Source organism: Rhincodon typus, chromosome 24, assembly GCF_021869965.1.
Source record: "Rhincodon typus isolate 14 chromosome 24, sRhiTyp1.1, whole genome shotgun sequence".
Lineage (NCBI taxonomy): Eukaryota > Metazoa > Chordata > Chondrichthyes > Orectolobiformes > Rhincodontidae > Rhincodon > Rhincodon typus.
In genome coordinates, this window is record NC_063355.1 from 36,383,288 (window position 1) to 36,408,007 (window position 24,720).

The 24,720-nt window shown below is 45.7% G+C and overlaps 1 protein-coding gene across 1 annotated transcript in view; it reads right to left on the minus strand.

Annotated features, from left to right (window-relative positions):
• sgsm1a (small G protein signaling modulator 1a) overlaps positions 1-24,720 on the minus strand; it is a 110,111-nt gene that overhangs the window by 11,713 nt on the left and 73,678 nt on the right. The window contains 8 exon segments of the mRNA XM_048611492.1: positions 2-489; positions 6,486-6,557; positions 9,831-10,013; positions 13,216-13,344; positions 15,555-15,700; positions 17,535-17,599; positions 19,178-19,316; positions 21,908-22,037. Of these exon segments, the coding sequence (XP_048467449.1) occupies positions 2-489; positions 6,486-6,557; positions 9,831-10,013; positions 13,216-13,344; positions 15,555-15,700; positions 17,535-17,599; positions 19,178-19,316; positions 21,908-22,037 (1,352 nt within the window).

Genomic DNA, 24,720 nt, shown 5'->3' on the forward strand with positions numbered 1-24,720 from the left:
CTCCTCAGATCCATCCGCCGCAGGGGCTACCTCCTCAGATCCATCCGTCACAGGAGCCACTTTTATTGATCCCTCTTCTGTGACAGAAGTTGCATCTTCTGATTGTACCATCACTGGAACCGCCTGTTCGGATCTATCCACTATGAGAAGTGTTTCTTTAGATCTTTCATCCAGAGGGAGTACTTCCAGTAGCCCTTCCAGGGAGGGTGCTTTGTCCTGCAGCTCCTGCTGTGGAGGAAATCCTTCCTCTGCTTTGTATACCCCACCACCCCACCTTTGTGCCATAGTGTGCTGACTGCACTGCATCACCTCCTCTGTGCTGAAGCTGTGTTCCGAGTAGCCAGATGCTGTGGAGAAATTATGAGAGGACGGGAGCCCAGAGTCTGGTGAACAGGTGCCATTGGGAATGGGCGCAACCCGTTTATCACCGTCAGTGCCCACTTCTTTCTCCAGCTGTTCACTCTCGGCCTCTTCCACAGATTCAAACACCTGAGAGCAAAGCAAAAACCAGGAAAGGTTACACTGCAAGTGGTAGTGTGCTAGTGGCTGTAACTCACACCGAGGTAGGCAGCAACATCAACCTTCAAAGTTGCGTCCATCTGAAAGCCGACTCAATCAACCATTCAGTCTCCTTGTCTAAAATTGTGAACCAATTTTCCTACATCTCTCAGTTGAAAAAAAAAACAAACGCAGCGCCTTGTGTTTAATTGGGATTGGGAGTGGTTTTCAACCCTCAATCTCATGCACAATGTCTCCTCAATGTTGCTGACTGTCATGTGACTTGATTTCTACTGACTGTTCTTCCCTCTCTCTAAGACAGCAAGGTGCAGGGCTGGATGAACACAGCAGGCCAAGCAGCATCATAGGAGCAGAGAGGCTGACGTTTCGGGCCTAGACCCTTCATCAGAAAAGGGGGAGGGGAAGGGGGTTTTGAAATAAATAGGGAGAGAGTGGGAGGCGGATAGAAGAGGGATAGAGAGGAGAGGATAGGTGGAGAGGAAACAAACAGGTCGAAGAGGCGGGGATGGAGCCAGGAAAGGCGAGTGTAGGTAGGGAGTTAGGAAGGGGATAGGTCAGTCCAGGGAGGACGGACAGGTCAAGGGGGCGGGATGAGGTTGGTCGGTAGGAGATGGAGGTGCGGCTTGAGGTGGGAGGAGGGGATAGGTGGGAGGAAGAACAGGTTAGGGAGGCGGGGACAAGCTGGACTGGTTTTGGGATGCGGTAGGGGGAGGGGAGATTTTGAAACTTGTGAAATCCACATGGGAACCCTGCAGCCCAATGGTATCAAAGCGGAATACGAGTTGCTGTTCCTGCAACCTTCGGGTGGCATCGTTGTGGCACTGCAGGAGGCCCAGGATGGACATGTCGTCTGAGGAATGGGAGGGGGAGTTGAAATGGTTCGCGACTGGGAGGTGCAGTTGTTTATTGCCAACCGAGCGTAGGTGTTCTGCAAAGCGGTCCCCGAGTCTCCGCTTGGTTTCCCCGACGTAGAGGAAGCCACACCGGGTACAGCGGATGCAGTATACCACATTGGCAGATGTGCAGGTGAACATCTGCTTGATGTGGAAAGTCTTCTTGGGGCCTGGGATGGGGGTGAGGGAGGAGGTATGGGGGCAGGTGTAGCACTTCCTGCGGTTGCAGGGAAAAGTGCCGGGTGTGGTGGAGCTGGAGGGGAGTGTGGAGCGGACAAGGGAGTCACGGAGAGAGTTGTCCCTCCGGAAAGCAGATAAGGGTGGGGAGGGAAAGATGTCTTTGGTGGCGAGGTCGGATAGTTTGTTTTCTGACAGATAAACTCTAATTTTGTGAGGATACATTTCCCTGGAAGTATTTTGTACTGAGCAAGGAAGGCAATAAAGGGTTGTGACATTTTTTTTGTTAAATATAAAACTTTTTTTTGTTCTCACTTGCTGCACATTGTCTGCTGTATCCCCTGGTTCCTTTCCAGTAGCTCACTTTAGGGAGGCGATTCCCTCTGGGTTTTTCTTTTAACGTTACAGGGCCAGGAGGAACCTCAGCCAATGAAGAGAAATAACTTGCACTTATCTGACATCTGCCCTGACCTTGTCACACCCAAATGTGCTTTACTGCCATTGAAGTACTTTTGAGGTATGGTCATTGTTTAATGTGCAGTTTGGGCACAGCAAGCTCCCGCAAACAAGCAATGAGATAAGTGGCCAGAGATAGTAGGAACTGCAGATGCTGGAGAATCTGAGATAACAAGGTGTAGAGGTGGATGAACACAGCAGGCCAAGCAGCAGAGGAGCAGGAAAGCTGACGTTTCAGGCCTAGACTAACTCCACTGTTCTTATTTTAATACTGCAACGGGATCTTTTAAGTGAAAAGGTTCCAGAGCTTGTCGAGATGCATCCCAGGCTGCTATGGGAGGCAAGGGAGGAGTTTGCTGGGGCTCTGGTAGAGATATTTAATACCTTGCTGGCCACAAGTGAACTACCAGATGTCTGGAGGATAGGTAAGGCAGTTCCTCTCAAGAAGGGCAGCAGATATAGGCCAGGTAATTACAGACTAGTTTGTTTGACATCAGTGGAAATTATTGGAAATAATTCTGAGGGACAGGACAAATCCACACTTGGAAAGGCAGGGATTGATCAGGGATAGTCAGCGTGGATTTGTTAGAAGGAGATCCTGTCCAATTTAGTTGAGTTTTTTGGAAAAGGTGACTAAATGTATTGATGAGGACAGTGCAGCTGATGATGTTAAATGGACTTCAGTAAGGCCTTTGACAAGGTGCTGCATGGAAGGCTGAACCAAAAGACGAGAGTCCACGGGATTGAGGCAAGTGAACAAATCGGATCCAAAATTGGCTTGCACACAGGCAAAGGCCAAAGATGGAGGGTTGTTTTTGTGATTGGAAGCCTGTGACCGATGGTGTACCACAGGGATCGGTGCTGGGACCCTTGTTGTTTGTTACGTACATTAACAACTTGGTTGTGAATGTAGAAGGTATAATTAGTAAGCTTGCAGACGAAAAGAAAAGAGTGGTGTTGTTGATAGTGAAAAGGATGGTCTCAGACACAGTCTGATACTGATCAGCTGTTAAATTGGGCAGAGCAATGGAAGATTACATTCCATCTTCCAAAGTGCAAGGTGACGCATTTTGGGAAGTCTAACAAGAGAAGGATTATACACAATGAATGGTAGGTGACTAGGGAATGTTGAGGAATGAAGTGAACTTGGTTCACAAGTGCAGAGATCCTGTAAGGTGTCAGCACAAGTAGACAGGGTGAGGAAGAAGGCATACAGAGGTCTAGACCCGAAACGTCAGCTTTCCTGCTCCCCTGATGCTGCTTGGCCTGCTGTGTTCATCCAGCTCTACACCTGGTCATCTCAGATTCTCCAGCATCGGCAGTTCCTACTATCTCAGGCATACAGGATGCTTGCTTTTGTAAGATGGGGTACAAAGTATAGGTACAAGGAAGTCTTGTTGCAACTTTATAGAGCATTGGTTAGGCCACAGACAGATTACTGTGCAGTTCTGGTCGCCACGCTGTCAGAAGGACTGGAGAGGGTGCAAAAGAGATTCGCCAGAGTGGTGCCTGGGATTGAAAGTCTCCGTTATAAAGACAGACTGGACTGGATAGTCTGGGTTTGTTTTCCCTGGAGCAGAGGAGCCCGAGAGGGGTGGCGATCTGATTGAGGTATACAAATTTATAGGAGGTACAGGCAGGGTAAGGTGTGAGAATCTTTTCCCCATGGCAGACATGTCTAAGACCAGAGGGCACAAGTTTAAGGTGAGAAGTAAACAGTTGAGAAGGGATTTACAAAAATAAAATTTCACCCAGAGGGTGGTAGAAATATAGAACATGCTGCCTGCAAGGGTGGTGGAGGCAGGTGCTCTCAACATTTAAGAAGCATCCAGGTGGGCAACTATAACGCTTGGGTGTAGTAGGCTATGGGCTAAGTGCAGGTAAATGAGATTAGTGTAGTTTGGTGTTTGTTGGTCGGTATAGTGGGTGGGCCAAAGTAGCTTTTCTACGCTGTATGACTATTACTCCACAAACGTTTGGGAGCTGTTTACCAGTGAACTCCACTGAACCAGAAAACCTGCCTTATTTGGTCAATAACTCTATGAAACGGACAGACAAGGTTTTAGTCATTAAGAAGGTGGTACTTCTTTCAGTAATGTGCTGGACTGTTAGCCAACACCACACACTCAAGGTCCTTCAGGGAGACTTGTACACACAATCTCCTGATTCACAGTGCAATCCACATAGCCATGGTTGAATGTAAGAATGAGCTGGAGTGTAAAATAGGGCAATCTGATCCTGCTGGTTGAGTTGCTGGGGTTACAATAACCCACTGCATCAGTAGGTTGTTCAACGAGAGACAGGGGCCATAACAGAGATGCCCAAACCATTCTTAACCACACATGTTCACTTTACAGAAGGAAACATTACGAGAGCAATCAAGAAGAAAAACAAAACTTGATATATTCCATCCTAGTACAAGAGCCTGAACACCAATTTGGCACTCAAACATTCTTGTTGTGACCAGTGAACACAAGAGAGACCCACAGCCTCTCCTGATATTGATGTTTGGTCCAGTGTTTTGACCCTAGTACCATGCTCCTTTCTTTATAATGATCACTTTTCATTCCCACATTATATTCACAGCTTGAAATGAGGTGAATGCCAGGCACAGGTGACAGCAGTGCACTCTGGGTCCAGTCACTATTGGCTTACTCATGAACCTGACCGTGTTTGAGTGCCTAGCATCCCAAAGCCAATCAGCAAACTCAAACCCTTTCCAAGATGGAGGTGAAACACTGGACTTATCAAAAGATTTGTGAAGGGAAGCTGACTGAGTGACAATTTAGGAGCAGGGTGGGAGGCTTTTAGGGTGTAGATGGAGGCCACCAAATGCTTGCAATATTCCGGGTTGCACAGGCATTAAAACGTCTGTGGAAGTCAACATGCTCAGATTGGGTGGAGGAACTGAGAGGTTCATAGAGTCATGAAGCACAGAAGAGTCCCTTCAGTCCATAGTGTCCGTGCTGAGAGTGGGTGATCCATTCAGCATTTTGTGATTGAGCGGCTGAGAGACAATCTGCACCAAACCACAGGAGCTTGACTCAGTTTGATGGAGGCCAACAGCTTGTTCATCTTCCCCACTGTACTTACTCCACACCCCACCACCCCAATCCTCATCCCTGAGGCTTCGATGGAAGGGGTGGCTGGTTAAACAAGGTGACTCTTGATGGCATTTGGGAAGGGGAGGTTTGTTGGAGCCTGAGTGGGCCTCAGGAGCCCACTGCATCGACTCAGATACTGTAGTGACAAGGACTTAATAACGAGCAACCTATCTGTCCCATGGTCTTTGCAGAGTCTGACAAACAACACGACATATGGTGAGTGATTTGAGATTAACATTGATGAGCAAGGTGGGTGTCTCATCCTGGACATAATATCTGTTACTACGGCTGAGGGCATTATGTAAACACTTTAAACCCAGTATCTTAGTTAATGTAAATATTGTTGACTTTTAATCACAATTCAGCTAATGTAGATACTTACATGGAATTATGCATTGCCATAGCTTCCGTTCAATACTATTAAATCATTAAGACCGATTATTAGTATTTGAAGACAAATCTGACTTTTACTCCCCACACTATTAAGTGCCTTCTTGTCCACTCTATTCCCAGTCCCTCAACTTTCTCACCTCCTCTGCTGAAAATGCACTCAGTCCCAGCGGAAACATTATAACAGATCCCCACCCCCACCCCCACCCCCACCCCAGGCCCATTCCTCAACCCTAAGACCATAAGACAAAGGAGCAGAAATTAGGCCATCTGGCCCATCAACTCTACTCTGCCATTCAATGAGAAATTGTTGATGACAGGGACTAACTGGATTAAAAACCGAAAGAACTGCGGATGGCGTAAATCAGGAACAAAAAACAGAAGTTGCTGGAAAAGCTCAGCAGGTCTGGCAGCATCTGTGAAGAAAAATCAGAGTTAACGTTCTGGGTCCAGTTCTGAGGAACGGTCACTAGACCCGAAACATTAACTCTGACTTTTTCTTCACAGATGCTGCCCAACTAACTGGATAGTTTTTCAAAGGAGCTAACAATCTAGACTGACTGAATGGTGTCTTTCTGCGCTAAACTATTCCTGGTTCCCTAATCAGCGCTCAGCAAATATTGCTTTTATTCAACTTATCTATTTTAACTTTTTTTTAAATTCTCTCTCCACCCATACAAAATGCTCAGAGTCATCTTCTATGCAATCGGTGAGCTGCCTTTGCTGTTGAAACACAGGCAGGGACTGCACCATCTAATCCATTCTGTGTCTGAGTGGTATTCTGTCCTTTGAAACCAGAGGCAACATGACTTACTTCAGGTTGAGATCATTAATGTACCCATTTCCTCCTGCTGCCACCGCTGTTTGTATCAGCTTAGCAGCACAAACGATGAATGACAAACAGAGGCGCACCCAAACAGGATTTCAGAGAAAGGCTGGAACCTACCTGTGTACTTGTGCTGGAGTCACTCTGCAGGCGCAAATGGTTCTGACTGTCTGAGCCACAACTCTGTGAAGACTGGAAGAGGACAGTACAGCACTTAGAGAAGTAAAGGGAAGAGAAACTGCACAATGAAACAATAAAACATCAAAACATCAGTTTTTTTTGCCATATTCTTGCTATTTAATGATTACATTTTTTAAAAATCGTGTTAAGTTGTCTGAAATTGATACCAACTCCCTCCGTCCTTTGCAAAGCATGAATGTCTACATTTCCGAGTTTATTTTAAAAGGGATGAGGAGCAAAAATAAAGACAAATTCAATGAGATTGATCCTCTGCACCATTTCAAACCTTGCTGTCCACCTAACAGCCCAACAATACTCTCAGTGAACTGCGCCTGGTCTGTGATCTATCATCGTGGTATTTCACTGTCTCAGACTCCTGGCTACACAGCTGGACCAGCATTTTATGAATCTGAATAAAAACCGAAAGAACTGTGGATGCTGTAAATCAGGAACAAAAACAAAGTTGCTGAGGAACTGAGGAAGGGTCACCGGACCCGAAACGTTAACTCTGTTTTTTTTCCTTCACTGGTGCTGCCAGACCTGCTGAGCTTTTCCAGCAACTTTGCTTTTGTTCGTGTTTTATGGAATCTGACTGGGCTGTTGTAACTGACTGAAGACTATCAAGGGTCACTCCATCTAAACTGTCGAGAGAGGGAGATTTTCATTCCACCAGTCTGCTCTGAACTGAAAGTCAGCTCTTCGACATGGAAGTGGGTGGGTACTAAGTCACTGCACGATCTTTCCCCACTGCTACTCAACTTAAACCCCAAAAGAAGAAATCCTGTGTTTATGAGGTTAAACGTTTTACAGTTGTTAGTTTCATTTGCAAACAGTGAAGTAACTTTCCCCTGGAAATGGAAGAGCAGCTAGGGGTCAAGCATCAACTATTTCCATTCTTTTGCAGGGTATAACTGCTCATGTGTGGTCTAGCATTTACTGCCAATCAACACCACGTGGAGCTGGAGGGACACAGCAGGTCAGGCAGCGTCAGAGGGGCAGGTAAGTCAACGTGTCTGGTTTACCCCCATGTAACACTTGATCCTCCTAGATTTAGAATCCAGTCTTTTTGCCAGCATGGGTTCGAATCTTGCCACCTCCACACTTACTGGCAGCTTGTTACACTGTCTCTTTGTGCAACCAAGCTAGATTTAACTCACAGGACAAAATGTGATCCGCTAGTTCTTGCTATCTCTGATTTACTGCCAATCCCTAGTTGCCTTGGAGAAGGTGGGGACAAGCTTCCTGAACTGCCACAGTCCATGGGCAGACCCACAACAGAGGGAGTTGTAGGATTTTGACCCAGCGACAGTGAAGGAACAGCAATACATTTGCAAGTCAGGATGGTGAGTGGCTCGGAATAGAACATGCAGGTGGTGGTGTTCCCTTGTATCTGCTGCCCTTGATCTTCTAAATGGCTAAGGTTGTGGAATTTGGAAGGTGCTGTCAAAGAAGCCTTGGTGATTTGCTGCAGTGCATCGTGTAGGTGACTGTTAATGTGCGTTGATGGTGGGAGAGACTGAATGTTGAAGGTAGTGGATGTGATGCCAACAAACCAAACTGACTGCTTCGTCCAAGATGGCATCAGGCTTTTGACTATTTTTGGAGTATTCCATTGCTCACCAGATTTGCACTAACTCTAAATAGTGGACAGCCTTCAGGGAATCAGGAGATAACTTAGCCCTCTAGATGACTTGGATTTGAAGGTTCACACAGCTCAGGAAGGTCTAAAATTTGATTTGGATCCGAGCTGGCTGCTGCATGCATGATTACATTGTTATGGGCACTTGGATAATATACAGGAAGACAACAACAGGTCATTTTATTCTAGTCAGGCAATCAGGACAGATGAGAAATCCAAAGAAGTTACAACATAAGCAACTTTCATAACCTTCAATGTTTAAACCCATAAACTGCAGTAACGTCTTTATGTGTGACTATAATCAGTGGGTACAGTCAATGTTGTTTTCTCAGCTCAGTGTTGGGAAATGCACAAAGGTGAGGGAGCATGTATTCAGAAGGTGAGGCGGTAAACACTGTCTCATACAATATCCTTTCTTTGATCATATTCAGGTTGGGGAGCGGTGAGAGGCACAGGTTTGTGTTTTAGGAGAATCGGCCTAGTCCAGGCCGAGTCACAGGCACGGGGTGGATGTGTGGTGTGTGCGCGCGCACGTGTGGTGTGCGTGCACGTGTCCTACAGCTCGTTTGTTATTAACGTCACTATGGTGTCTCCATACCCCAAGAGCTGCAATGGCTCAAGAAGGCAGCTCAACACCACCTTCTTCAGGGTAATTTGGGAAGGGTAGTCAATACTGGTCCAGCCAGAGACATCCAGATCCTTGAATAAATAACTGACTGTTGGGCTCAGCAAGACCATGTCAGTGATTACCTTCCATGGGAGCCCTAGTCCTAATCTTCAGTGCTTTGCAAGTTCCTCTATTTCTTATCCCCATTTCCTTCAAAGACTTACTTTAGCTTTTCTTAAATACTGACATATTTCCTGCTCAAGTCATTATCTTTGGTTGTACATTTCACAGCCTCTCAGTAATAAGATTTCTCCTGCTCGCTGTCCCAAAGCTTTTATATTTAATCTATGGTTTCTTGTTATAGACTCATCAATTATTGGGGACTATCTGCTCCTGTTTATTCCGTTCCACCGCTTTATCATATAAAAGTTTCAATCAAATTCTCTTTAATCTCCTCAATTCTAATGAAGGAAATCTTTAACAGAAGACTGTACTTCTTCATGACATACAGCATTAAGATTAATGCCATGTTCGAATCTACTCTTGTTCCTATTTCTGGTGACCATTGAGATAGGAAGCTGATGCTTCTTTTTCTGTTACAGTGCTTGTGTTTAATATTGGGGGGGGGGCGCGGGGGAAATGGGGTGTGGAGAAAGCTTGCTGGGATGGGCTAATACCACTCCGATTTGGTGACGGGAATAAATAGGAGCAGCATCAGGTTCCGAATGACGAGTGGGGTGGAATCCAGTCAGGAGGAAGGGGAAATAAGAACAGAAAGTGCTGGGAAAACTTGGAATCCTATCATGTTATGGTCACTTTCTCCCTAAGGATCTCTCAAAACAAGATTATTAATTGCCTCCTACTCATTGCACGAAACCAAATCCAGGATAGCCCGTTCTTTATTTGGTTCCTCAATGATTTTGTTTTAGCTACATTAAGGATGACACATAAATGCAACTTGCTGTTGTTGTTAGCACTGCTCTGGGTGGTCCTTTCCTCCTTTACTCAAGCTCCATGCACCTCTCACACGGACCCTCACCTCATTGCTGACTGTTGAGTCTCGGTGAAGCATCCGTTGCATCTGAGCGTCCAGGCTGACTGCGGATGAGCATTTGGCCAACGCTGCTGCATGTGACTCTCTCTCCCGCTGACGGACGACCGCTTCGCAGGCCATCCACTCGCCCATGGTCTGCTCGTAGCTGGTTCGAATCTTATCGTCGACCTGAGGTCGAGGGGGAACAGGAACAGCCTTGAACAAAACCAGCAGGTGCTGAGAATTTTATCATTCCCCTTGCAACATGCAGTACAGACATTAATTTGTGTCATTCTACAGGGGCTACCACTCCAGTGTATGATACTCCGAGCCTGGCTTTCCACTGGCTAATGCTGCAAAGCTATCATGTGGGCCCTGATGGAAGCCATTCCAACTCTGATCGAACACCCCTACTTGCTCCGAGTGGATCTTGAGGTTTACTGAAGGAATTTCTCAGTTTAGGACCCTGGCACCTACTGCCAATAAATTTATGGCTAGGGAAGAGTCCAGCAGTAGGCAACTTGACCACAGGGCAAATCTCTTGAATTAAAGCTTCAATTCAAGAAAAGCAGTGCTTGAACGATCAACAGGGCTGAAATTATTTGACTTTGAATATCAAAAGCCAACATGCAAACTCCATTTAATGTTCTGAGCAAGGGTATTAAGGGGGAGGGGGTGAAGGGGTGCTGTGAGGAAGAACCTTTTACACAGTGAGTGGTCGGCGGAAGCCAATATGCTCAATGACTTTGAAGGAAAATTGGGCTGGTTCTTGAGGAAATGAAGCTTTCAAGGCTACGGGGAGACCATGAAGGAATGGGACTGGCTAGATTGGAGTACAGCAAGTTGTCATGTTCTCAATGCGTTGAATGGCCTTTGTCTGTGCTATAATTACTCTATGACCAGAACGATGATTTCAGACTGACTTTTCCAATTTGTAGCACAAACTATTTGTAGCACAATTTGTAGCACAGGAGCTAGTTATGATGCCCTTGCCTCAAATATGAAATTATCATCCTCCTGTTCCAAAAACTTTGATAGTCCCATCCCTCCCCATTTCTAATTTCCTCCAGTCCTAGAACCTTCCAAGTGCCCAGCCTTCCTCAGCTCTCACATCTCGTACACATTTCATCCCAGCATTGCTGGCCATGCCATTAGGCCCTGAATTCTCTGCTTTTACCTCTCTGACTGTCTGTCCTCAAAAGAACATTTCTTAAAGCATTTAACAGAGCATGCTCGAATGCCGAAAGGCCTAATTGTGCTCTTATGTCTTATGGTCTACTGCAATGCTCAGAGGACAAGAAGAGAGAGACCCTAAATTATTGCTTTTTAAGGTTATGTTATCTTGCATAAATTCTTTGTAAAATGCACTCGACATTTTGTTTTTAAATGGCTGCTGAACACACGATGAGCGAATTGACTTCTTCCAGAAATGTCCAGTAATTACCAGGACTAAAGTGAACATGTCGTTCCTGGGATGTGACACTCCCCTTACATAGTATGAACATTTCAACCAATCCAACAAAAAGGGCGAGTACACAAGATGTCATCCCCAGTTCTGGCCAAAGGAGATCAAAATTCATGATGCTAGACTTAGCGCAAATGACTCCACGGTTATCTGCCATTGAAGAGAAGACATCAAAATTCATCTCTAACTGAATGTCTCAACTCCAACTCCATTCACATGATTGAAATGGGTAGTTTATTCGAGTCATCTTTAAACTAGACAACTTTGGCTTCTGTTCATCAGTCTGCTTGTAACACCTGAAGAGTAAGCCACTCCAAGCTACCTGATTCCTTGCCTCTGATTTCAATATCACTCATATGTCTGATTCCTGTAAAGAAACCAGTGTTTTGCCTGCAGCGAGCCAATTCCCAGCTTATAACTACCACTCATCAGTAATTTGACAGAGTCTGAGCTCAAAATAAGGGATTTCTATGTACAGCCAACTGGAAGAACTTCAACTGGATAATGAGTAGCTGAACTCTCTAATTCACACAAACTAACTGTGACATCCTTGATTTGAAGTACTTTGTAATTTGTAACTTCTTTCCTGTCTTTCTTGTAAGTATGTGCGTATGAATGTGTGTTGCGAACCAAGGTTTTGAACGCAGCAATAAACGCTACTTCATTTTCACCCAAAGCAATTTGCTATGGGTTATTTTGAAAATTGGACTTCACAAACAAAATATGTGAAAAGCACACCAGAGCATATTATTTTGAAAGGGAAAACAGAAATACAAAAAGGAACTTAAAAATCACCCCCTCTTTATGGGCAGGAGAGGAGGACAGTGAAAACCATCTCCTCCTCTTATCTGTGACAATACCCTGGCTTGGCACCACTATTTGCCTGATCATGCTCCTAAGCACAATTGTGGGGCACTTCACTACATTAAAAAGCACTATCCAAATGCAGTATGCTGATGTTTGTTGGGACAGTGACGCAATGACTGCACTGAGCCTATTGTATTGGGTCAAACTTTACAGGTGACATAACTAAGTATCTTTACAATCCTAAACTCAATATCTGGCCAGTATCTATTAGTATGGGCAGCAGATTGGGCTCAGGCAACAGCAAGGGCCACAATGGATTGGGGGCACTGAAAGCGTGAAGTTAGTAAGGATTTAAACAATACCCATGTAGTCAAGGTTGGTAGGAAGAAACCAAACTAACAGAGGCCTTCAGTGGGAAAAAAAGCAGACAATGCCTATGAAAGGCTGTGGGAAACAAAGCTGATAAAGAGCACGAGTACTGAAGTGTGGCAATTGTAATATGAATTAATGAATCTGAATAAAGTTTAGAAGTTTGAACCCACCAGAGTGAGCTTTAAACTGCACAGTGTTAAGGCTCCCTCTCCGTCCATGTTTTTGAAATAACAATCGCTGCCCTGTTTTCCCTGAAGTCCTCTTTTATCAATTTGTCAAGTTGACCCCATATCAGGCCATTTTGCTGCATTAAAGGCACATTCCAAATGTAGGCTGTTGTTGTTGCTTGCAATGTATTGGTGCCTGAGCATTGTTGCTGTCTTCAGCTGATCTTGTGTGTTTTGGATGTAATGGTATGTGGGTGGTCTAACCTCTTCCCCAGCCCAGCTCGTCCTGAAACTCAGGAAGATCCTGATCACGGGTCATTGCTTTCAGGAGAGTTTTGAGATTGGGGGAGAGAGGGATAACAAATTGGCTCAGTAAGGCGGACAAACTGAAAGCAGAATTATTCATGGGCGGGCACCAATATGTCTGAACCACAAAGGAAATCATATTAGGATGTTAAAAAAAAAAATCAGGATAATTCAGAATATACTTAGTCCAGTCTAAGGATGGCAAGTCTGCTCCTGAAAATCTATTATTTCCAGTGTTGCACTGCCAAAACAGCAGGCCATCTGAGTTACTAACCTCCTTTCTTTCAACCTTGGTCATCCCAAATTGATAGTGTCCCAGGAGAAATGGCCACACTTCCTTCCGAATCTCCATTTCGATCCCACCGTAGTAAATGAGACGCAAGAGTTCCTGTTCTTCATAGCTCTGCAGTTGCATTTACAAAAATTGTCATGGTCACAGTGAAAATGACAAAGCAACTGTCACCATTTGGCTTTAATATCGGAGGCAAATTTTAGCACTCGCTTCGAGCAACAAAGGAGACAGAAAGCAACATCGTCTGGTAACAACAAGGATTCTGAAAGCTCTTCTCTCCCCTGTCTCTCAACTTGGAAGTAAGTGTTTAGGAAAAAAAATTCACTGCTCACCAAGAAATCAAGGTTATCTGTGAGCCCTGCTATTTCTGAGGAAACAGGAAAACAGCTGTTAACAACAGCGACGATAGGTTGGGAGGGGGCAGGGTGTCCAGATGGTGTTATACCTAGACTATTAATTCAGAGACCTAGGCGAGATGGTGGAATTTGAACTCAATAAAAATCTGGAATTAAGAATCTAATAACGACCATGGGACAATTATCACCTGGTTCCTTTAAGGAAGGAAACTGCCATCTTACCTGGTCTGGCCGACATGTGACTCCAGAGCCACAGCAATGTGGATGACTCTGAACTGCCCTCTGGGCAATAAATCTTATCCATATCCCTTGGATGAATAAATTAAACTGTTGCGATTCAGGATTCACTCTCAGAGCTCAAACTTCAAACTGCAGTTGCCAGTATTTTACTGTCAGTATAGACACCCTTTCACCGTTCTTCTTTTCAAGCTTATTACCCAAATGATGGATATAGCAGTTTCTGATTTTTATTGTGTTTACGAGGTAATAAAACTCACTCTCTTTCAATTCAAGAAAACCTTGATCTTGGCTCTCCATTTTTCATCTGGTTACCTTAGTTTAATTGAAGGGTGACAGCTATATGCTAAAACATGAAAATATTTGTTGGACTGAGCAAGAGGGAGATTAAAAAGTGGGGAGCCAATCACCACTCCTCACTTGATCGTACCAAATTTAGTAATCAATTTTAATGACATGGTGACCGTGTATTTAGAATAGAGAGTCATTTATTGCCTGATTTCTGCATTATTCTCTCATCTTCTCCAGGTCAGGACATCTTCTTCAAGATAATTCCATAGAGGCCACCACTGTTTGGTACCTCACACATCACTCAACACAAATGCCCAAATGGTGAACAGTCCACAGGGTCTTTTATCACATGAAATTACACAGATCTACAGTGTGATATACGCTGTCGGTCCCAACTGGATTGTATCCATTACGAACTTCCTCTCACCCTTCCTCATCTCACTCTCATCAGCGAAACTTCCGTTCTGTTCTCCTTGTGTATGCTTATCAATCATTTCAAAGGGCAAGAGCGTGCAGGCTTGGAATTGGTGTTGAGGCCATAATCAGATATTCCATCTTCTGGTCAAATGGCAGAGCAGGCTCAAAAAGGACTGAATAGTCTACTCCTGCTCCAAATCCACGTGTGTGTATCTAGATTCTTGTGGGTCCCTTCATTCATTTTATGGTGTCACAGTTGAACTTGAGGTTATCTTTGCTTCATGTCCACAAGTGTTTCCTTTAGGAGTGAATGAAGGGGAACTGTACCCCTGATTGTACTCTCCCCTCAGAGTCCAAACTTCAGTAATGTTAATCATAACGACATCACTGGGACAATGTCCACTGTTAGTGTAGAATCCCTACTGTGTGGAAACAGGCCCTTCCGCCCAACAAGTCCACACTGACCCTCAGACCGTCCCACCCAGACCCATCCCCCTATAACCCACCTAATCTACACATCCCTGAACACCACGGGCAATTTAGCATGGCCAATCTACCTAGCCTGCACATCTTTGGACTGAGAGGGGAAACCAGAGCACCTGGAGGAAACCCACGCAGACATGGGGAGAACGTGCAAACTCCACACAGACAGTTGCCCGAGGGTGAAATCGAACCCGGGTCCCTGGCGCTGTGAGGCAGCAGTGCTAACCACTGTGCCACTGTAACAATGTGGGTGTCAAAGCCAGAGGGTTAAGAAAGAAGGGGGAAGCTTTGACTCCTGAATACCTAAAGTAACACTGACCTGAGGCAGGAGGAGTGGGAAATGAAAATAAAGCATTTAATTTCCCATTGCCAGCCACTGGTAATTCCTCCATTTATGTGGTGACACAGCTGGCTTGTTCGCATGGATAGCTTTACACAGAGACAAGCAGCCTTGCCTAGGTTTTACAGCTCCCAGGGATAACTATGCTGCCCTCTGACCCGCTCTGCTCAACAGCCACGACTCGTTTCCCCACGCACCGTTTTATCCTCCAGGAACGTTTGCCAGATCTCTCTTGTCAGGCCGCAGTCTGCGTTAGCTGATGCGGCGGGGCAGATGACGGTATGGTTGACAAGTGCAGAGAGGTGGGTCCTCACGGTGGACAGATGCCTGCAGTAGGCAAGCCCTGGGAAGCAAAGGAACGTGTGCATGAAGAGAGAGCCAATGCCACATCACTAACCCTACCCGCTGAAACTCTTCACAGAGCTGGCACCGTCTGAATTCACTGCTCAAAGCCCGCATTCCCCACACCTCCCCATAACTGTATCAAAGCAGAAAGTTTATGGGTTGGAATTTACAAGGAAGGGCTCCCACACCTCAACCTTGACTTAGATAGCTCACTCAGCTCCAAACTTTTAGGTGCTAGCCATTTAGCTAATACAAGGTGGAACTTCCTTCCCCCTCCAGGAAGAGGTACCTCCTCATAGAGCTGGCAACCAGAAGCTGGCACTCTGTGCACCAACAGCACCAAGCAGCCGTGGTGGTCACTGCTGGTACTGCAACTGGGCCAAGCCATGGCGTTTAGCAAAGGACACTGAGCACTCAGGCAAGTCCAGCATCTCACCAGGACCAAGGTGACAGGTCCCAGGAAGACGGGATTTGAGGCAGGAGGCATCTTGGACAGGGCTGGGTGCAGTGCGGGTGGGGAGAGAGGGAAGTGCTCTAATAGGCACAGGGAGAAGGAGACATGGGTCTTATCACCGAGCAGCTGGCACAGCACAGACTGCAGGGTTAAATCTTCCCAGCTACATGATGGGCATCTCCCAGCCCCTTCTAAAGGACTGGCAGGTGGGATAAGGCCATGCACCGGGCAAAAAAACCACTCGCTTTCAGGCCTCAAATTAACCACGGGTGGACAACTCACCCAATGCCTCCTCAATCACCTATAAAATCAATGGTGTGCACCCTAATTTACTGGTCTGCCTGATAGATTTCCCACCCAAAGGTGGCTTGTGCAATGCATCTCGGTGATCTATAAGCTGCATCAGTGTATAAGCCGCACCCACAATCCTCACAAGCCATGCGATCAGATGCTATTTGGGCTTCATACCGACACAATATTGGAAAAATGTACTATTTGAGCCAAAAACAATGCCATCTCACATGAATTATCATATTCAATAATTATATTAATTATGAGATAATAAATGATTATCACACTGATATTACTATAAACAGATTTGGTCCAATTATCTGAGGAAAGATATACTGACATCGAAGACAGTCCAGAGAACGTTCACGAGATTGATTCCAGGTGTGGAGGGATTGTCTGATGAGGAGACGTTGAGTTGAGCTGAGCTGAGCTTGTGCTCGTGCTCACTGGAGTTTAAAAGATGAGAGGTGACCTTATTGAAATGTACAAGATTCTTAGGGGTTAGAACAGGTTAGAACGGAGAGGTTGTTTCTCCTTGTGGGAGAGTCTAGCACCAGAAGGTGCAAGCTCAGAGTGAGGGGTCACCAATGTAAGACACTGATGAGGAGGAAATGCTTCTCTTAGATGGTAGAGAATTTGTGGAACTCTTTACTGCAGGGGGCTGCCAAGGCTGGCTCATTTAATATATGCAAGGCCGAGATAGACAGATTTTTAATCAGTGAGAGAATCAACGGTTATAGGGAAAGGGAGGTTGAAGATTATCAAATCAGCCATGCTCTCACTGAATGGCGGAGGAGGCTTGATGGGCTGAATGGCCTATTCCTGCTCCTGTATCTTGTGTTGCCCTTTAAAGAGGTTGGGCTCCTCCCAGGAGCGTATATGGATCCAGGTGCGTGAGGAGGTGAGAACACTCAGCCCTTTCTGTGCAGACGTCCAGGAGTTTGTAAAGTTGTTTAGATTCAGGTATTCTCCTTCATGAATTGGCCAAAGAATGCCAAAATGTAACACCAGCTTGCTTTCCGAAACAAAGCACTGCAGATGGAAGCACATTGCTGAGGTAATTCCCCATATCCAAACTGATACATACACCCATAGAATGCCCTGGAAAGGATCTGGTACTTCATGTTGTCACACAGCATCTTGAGTGGTGCCCTGGAAGAGACAAGTGACAGTAACGCTAACACCGGAAATAATACTGGGTACCTCACCTGGGCAAATGGCCTTTGTGGTTTATGTGAGCAGGCCAGTCACTGAGCAATAGTCAGCCACAATCTCAGAAGATTTCTGAACAACAGTGTGACACCCCAGCCCTTCCTCAGATCATCATCTCCATCCTGTGGCCACCACCCCTCCCTCAGGTATGCCTCTCCCTCAGAGCCCCATCCCCACCCCATTATCCATCTCTCCCTCAGGCCACCACCAGTCCCCTCAGACTCCCATTCCTACCTCATACCTTTCTTTATTCATTCACGGGATGAGGGCGTCGCTGGCTGGGGCAGCATTTATTGCCCATCCCTAATTGCCCAAAGGGAAGTTAAGAGTCAACCACATTGCTGTGGATCTGCAGCCACATGTAGGCCAGACTCCCCAACTCAAACCCCAACCCTTCTTCAGACCACCACCCCCACCTCAGATCCCTATCCCCAACTCTGACCCCACCCACACCTCTCACCGCCTCCCCCCCCGCGCCCGCGCCCCCACCCCCACCACAGTCCTCACTTTAATATCCAGTTGTGCAGGTAGCCATCACCTTGTTTCAACAACATCTCATTACAGAAACAGCAACTTTCACACTAAAACGCTGCGTCAGTACTTCACTGCACTGTCAGCCTGGACTTTTGAGCTCAGGCCCTGGAGTGAGACTTGAAAACCTTTTCGTTTTAATTCATGAATGAAAATAATGGGATGTTACAGGTTAACAGGCTGTCAATGGCAGAGACCTAGCATTACAACAGACAACTAAGGTGGAAAGCCCCAGGCAAAGCAAACATTGATACAACAGTCTAATCAAATTTGAGAAGACGTCTCTCTACACAGACTGAATTTTATGAAGCTCAGGATAAAGGCAGAACCTGAATCCACAAAGTACAAGATGACAGAGGAGCAGGGGGAAAGGTGTTTTCACTCCTCCTGCAGATGAGATGCAACTTTCCCCAACATGGGTGCCGAGTGCTCTCCAGGGGAGAAAGTTTATTGAAATTTCACTTTATCGTCAAAGGTACCCGAGTAAAATTCCAGAACATTTACCTATTATGATGCTTTTCAACCCAATGACCATTAAACAACTGGAATCTAGTTCGTTAATGACCTTTAGGGAAAGAAATCTGCCATCACTATCTGGTCTGGCATACATATGACTCCAGAACTACAACAAATGTTTTGGAGTTCTGGAAGAGGTCATATTGGATTCAAAACATAAACTCTGTTTCTCTCTCCACAGATTTCTCTCGCACGTCTTGCTTTTATTCTACAGCAATGCGGTTGACTCTCCAAAGCCCTCTAGCAAGACTCTGTATTGTCCCTAACCTCTAAACCAGCAGCAGTTTCAGAAGGTGATTCACCACCAGCTTCTCAAGAGTCATTAGGGATGGGCAGCGAACACGAGCCCGGTCAGCAACGTTTACCCCTCACGAATGACGTTTCTCCCCAGGCCCCAGTAGAAAGGTAAGAACACTCTGGCAGACACGATTGACTGGTGGTGGCCCTGCTCTCCTCCACACTGGGTCTTACCTCTCGTGGTTGCATCCATTGGAAGGCCCTCCGTCAGACGAGCCACTCTGCGAGCAGGAGGAGCAGGAGGACTTGCGTGTGTTTGGCTGCCACATGAGCGGGATTCCACTGCCCTGGACGTCCATCAGATCCTGGGGAACTGCAGCAAGACCCAGGAAACCAAAACATAAAAAGATCCATTGGCAAGCTCCAGATGAAATAAAAACAAACTAACAATCGCAGACTGGGAGGGTGCAAACACTGAGCTGAAATAGGAGCAAATGAGAATGATTTTTGAGACTGTAAGGATTAAAATGATGAGGAAAGGTCACACACAGATTAACCCTTTGAGCTTGAAAGATGAAAGTGGACAAGATGTTAAAAAGGATTCACCCGAGAGAAACAATCTGCCCCGTGAGTAGTGTCCAGAAGGTGGAAGATGGAAGTCCATCCATGATCATAATGAATGGTGGAGTGGGTTCAAATGGAGTCCAATTTGAGCTTGGCCATTCCAGGCTGTTGTCAGGAAGCAATTCTTCATGGAACGGGTAGTTGAAATCTTGGATTTTACCAATTGACAGTTTTAATGTTGATCGACTTATTTTAGGCATTCAAGGAACCAAGACAGATAAATTAATTTAGGATTAGCCATGACCTCACGGAATAGGAGAATTGGCTCGAGGGGCTGAATGGCCTCCACCTGTTCCGTCATTCCTGAGTGAAATGCATTAAGCTCTCTAGGCGGTGCAGACATTACCTCTCCCTCAGCAGTTTTTGTGAGGTAGTCAGTGGGTCAACATCAATCTTTTGTAACAGCATTGATAGCCACAGTTTACAGCAGCAGTCTCACTGCCAAACCATCTAGGTGTACAAGTCTGGAATGTAGAAAGGCATGCCAAAGGACAATAAAAAGGGCAGAACCAAACTTGAATCAATCTGGGATTTAAACTTGCCAAGATAATTATTCTACAGTTTTGCTTTAATGAAATAGATGCGTGCCAGACATACAGCTCATGTATCTTCAACTCAAAACCACCAAGTCAAATTTAGAAGTCCTTCAAGATACTCTTCAAGTTGATCTTGTAACTGATTCAGAACTTGCTAAGCAACAAAGTGGCAATGCTCAATTCCCAGTTCACTGAAGTCAGCTGAGCTTTCAGGAGAGAAAATAAAAATGAAATTGAAAGATGAATTAATCGCCAGAAAAACTGAATTCATTTGAGTACCCTTCTTGTTTTTGCCTCAAACGTCTTGGCCATTTCTTGGAACAAGTGATATGTATGTGCAATCCCCCCATTACTGTACAACTTAAATGTAGACAGTAATGACCACTAATGAACAGAAGAGAAAATGGTATTTCATTTGTTAAAGCAACAACTTTGAACAGCAGTGTTGTAGCTTGTGAAGTAGTGGCTAACTGTGGGATCACCACCTCATTCACAAGCATACAGTCTGTAGTTCAAGCCCTTTTTTAACACTGGCCCCTTTTAACATTATTTCAATTTAATATTGTGTAATTAATGAGGCCTGTAATCTTGCTGACCATCATGCAATTCACCATATTATCCATTGCCAATCGTGCTCTCTAACTCTGCACCTTGTGACCTCTCCCTATACCTCCTCTCAGTCTCTCCCCATGCCTGCTCACTATCTCCCAGCCTCTTCCCATGCCCAGTCGCTATCTCCCAGCCTCTCCCCGCGCCTGCCCTCCAAACCCATGACCACTTCTATCTAGAAGGACAAGGGCAGCACATACATGGACACCACCTCCTGAAAGTTCCTCTCCCAGCCGCTCACCATCCTGACTTGAACTGTATCGCTGTTCCTACATTGTCTCTGGATGAAAATCCTGTATTTCCCTCCCTAACAACACTTTTGGGGTTGTCACTACACCATGTGGATACAGTCGGACCTCACCACCATCACATTCCTCAGGGGCATGTATGGATGAGACAAATGCTGGCCCAGCTAGCAAAGTCCTCATCCCATGTGCAAATGAAGAAACAGCACAATGACCGAGTGTACATTCACTATTGTATCCTGGATGGGGATGTTGGTTCTTTCGTTCTTTACGCTGGGCTCGTTAGTGAAAACAATGCTCTCCTCTATAATTACAACAACATAATCCAGATTTTGATCAATTAAAATTGCACAATGTGACAAAAGAGAGAGGCAGGTTTGTTTGTTTTTTTTAACACAGAGGATAGTAATTGTCGGGAATGTGCTGTCAGAGGAGATGGTGGAGGCAGATATGATAGCAATGTTTAAGAGACATCTTGGCAGATATATGAATAGACAGGGAATAGAAGGATATGGACCATGTAGAGGCAAAAGGTTTTTAGTTTAGAAAGGCATCATGTGTCGCTGCAGTCTTGGTGGGCCAAAGGACCTGTTCTTTGTTCAAAAAGCAAGCATGCTCCTTAATTACCAAATTAGCAAAGGTCTACACATGGATGAACAAGGAAGTTCCAGCTGTTTGTAAACACTATACATCCATGAGGTCGTTGCCTTGCTCACTGAGCTGGCTTGTTTTTGTTCAGACGTTTCGTCACCATGCTTGGCCTCACTGACAATGTCACTTAGCATGGTGACAAAACGTCTGAACAAGAACAAGCCAGCTCGGCGAGAAATTTAACAAACTCGCCCACAACCTGAGTTACAAATCTTTGCTAAAACCTTAAACCATACATCCATCTTACCTCATTAGGCACGAATGACTGTGTTAAATTCGCAGGCTTATCAGATACGTACCAAACTCGGAGTTAGTTCCCGGGAAGATTATTCTGAAAACGTAGTCAGTTGCCTCTTCCTCCTCTTTGTCGGAACTGGATTCTGCTGATCCAGGTGGACTTCGCTTTCGTAGCTTTGGGAAAACCTTGCCCTAGAGGCAGATGAACAGTTTCAGTCTCAACATCTTCAACGACTTGCAAGGGTCAGGAAATGTGAAACAGGCCAGAAGAACTGAAGTGCAAGATTACAGGTTGTCTTGGCGGAAGGAAAACCTGTCGGTATCATTTTGCCAGCAATCAGCCTCTGAACTTAAGAAGGGAAGAAAGAGGGGGAGCAGCTGAGCACCCGAGCACCCGAGCACCCCCCTCACCCACAATTTCCACTGAACCTGCTCTGCTATTCATTGCGATCATGCCTGATCTTCTCCTTCATCTCCTATTGATGGATAGCCCATCCGCCACGTTCATCATAGACTCCCTACCATCTTCCAAACCTATCACTCCTACTGGTTATAAGGACAGATGTATGGGAACCACCTTCTCAACAGCAATTGGGGATGGTCAACAAACACTCACATTCAGGAATCATTAAAAAGAAAAATGCACACTCACTCCCCACATGTGCCCTCTGTTCAAGGGAGTGGAATGAAAGGCACTTGTTGGTTTTACTGAACTTGGTGGGAGGTGGTGTGACGGGCATTGATTACTTTATTTGTCAACACAGAGGTGGGGGGGGGTCCGATGTCAAAGGACAGACCCTTCCTGGTCACTGCAGGGCAAGATGAACCATCATTAGTTTTTTTATTACATAAGTATAAACACCGTTATAGCTGGAGCAGACTTGAGGAGCTCATGATGGAGCCATTAAGATTGCTTTCCAGAGTGAGGTGGTGATGCCCCCCTTTCTGTATTTTAATGTTTACAAAAAGCCAAGAGACTACCTGGCATTGGGAGTTGGATAACAAGGTGGGTCTAGGCCCGAAACATCAGCCTTCCTGCTTGGCCTGCTGTGTTCATCCAGCATCTTGTTATCTCATACGTCTACATCAGTTGTGATATCCTTGGGTTTTCTAAGAATCCTCTTACATGTACAATTAAAATCTCACTTTGTGCAGCTTTACACTTGCTGTGCATGTCTATTGTGTTTTATTTGTTAAAAAGTGAGTCAGAGTATACAATGGGAACGGCAACAGTGAAGTAATGCCAATGACGAAGTACGGCCCCCTAGTAAACAGCAAGAGGCATTTAACACATTGCAGGATAATATGGCTGCTTTAGGAAAATGGAGCTGGACATTTCAAAAGATCTGGACTGACTGCCCGTGTGTCCATTCTTCCTGTGCATGCCCTTGTGAAAACTCAACCAAGGACTGAAGGATCCATAAATCTCGTTGCTCATGACCCTTTGTCAATCCTGCCCAAAAACGCATTATTCAAGTGTGGCAATGCTGAGTTGTCTTCCACTGAAGAAACTCCAGTGCATATTTAAAGAACACACAAAAAAAAAGGATCATCCAAGATGGCTACCTTGAGAGTTGAATAACACCCTATCTACAAGGAAACAGGTGACAAATCCACCCCCGAAAATCAGCCCAACAAATCAGCAAATTCACTCACAGGGCCAGCCAATCAGGGAAGTGCCTCCCCTGTACATAGGAGACGGTGAGGAACTACACATCCAATCACAGACTGGTTGACTGAAATCCTACAACAGAGGAGGTCATTCATCCTATCGTGTCTGCTGCCCTGCCCTCTGCTTGCTGTTGATAGGCTCAATGGCAAACCTATCAGCAACAAATGTGGGAGGGAAACAATCTGTGATTAAAGGTGCAGTGAACAAGGAATGGAGGGAGGGTCGAGGTCTGGGAGCAGGAGCTAGAGAGTTAGTAGTTGTTTTGCCAAGGGAGGAGGGGGAAGCCAGGAATAAGAGTAGTCTTTTTGCTGATACCAGACCAGGAGGTGGGGAGCGAGGGAGGCCACGAGGTGGCTGGTGGGGAGGCTATGAGGGGTCTAGGAGCAGGGACGTGTCCATGATGGAGTAGGGAGAGACAGGAAGGCCCCAAGGATACAAGTGAAGACAAGAAAGCTGCATGTGGGATGGGAATCAGAGGGAGGCCACAAGGGTGGGGAAGGGCCAGGGAAACTGAAAAGAGAGAACAAACCTGCCAACAATTAACACTCCACTAATTGGAGCTAGGAAAACATGAGATCACTGAGGTAATCATTTGCTTGCAAATGAATATGGTATCTCTAGACATAAGGCTGCATGTGCTCAGGAGTTAAATGACAAAAATACAGTGGAAGCTATTGTAATGAACACTGTCAACCATTAAGTTTAAATCTGATATGCAGTAACAGCCTTGTTAAAATATTCCAACGTTGTACATATGAGATGAAAGACACTGAGGACACAATTTTGCATTTTGGTTTTATGATCCCAACATTAGAATTAAATGGAGGTCTAATTATGTCAGGAACAGGCACCCAGCATCAGTTTTGCCTGAATTAGACCATTAGTGGCCAGACAGCAAGCTTGCCATCCAACTGAAGGAGAAAGATCATCCGCAGTGAAGGGGCTGCAGTAGCAGGGAGGGTGCATCCACCCAATGTTCCAGCCAATGGGCCACCAGATTGCCCCTTTAGAAGGCTGCATGCTGCTGAAGCCTGCCACTCAGGCCCAACTCAGAGGCAGAGGCACTCTGCTGGGCCATGCACCCTGGGGTTTGCTGCTAGGTGGTGAGCCTCAGGCAGCTGCCTGCCCCTGATATAGAGATAGTAAGAACTGCCGATGCTGGAGTCTGAGATAACAGTGTGGAGCTGGAGGAACGCAGCAGGC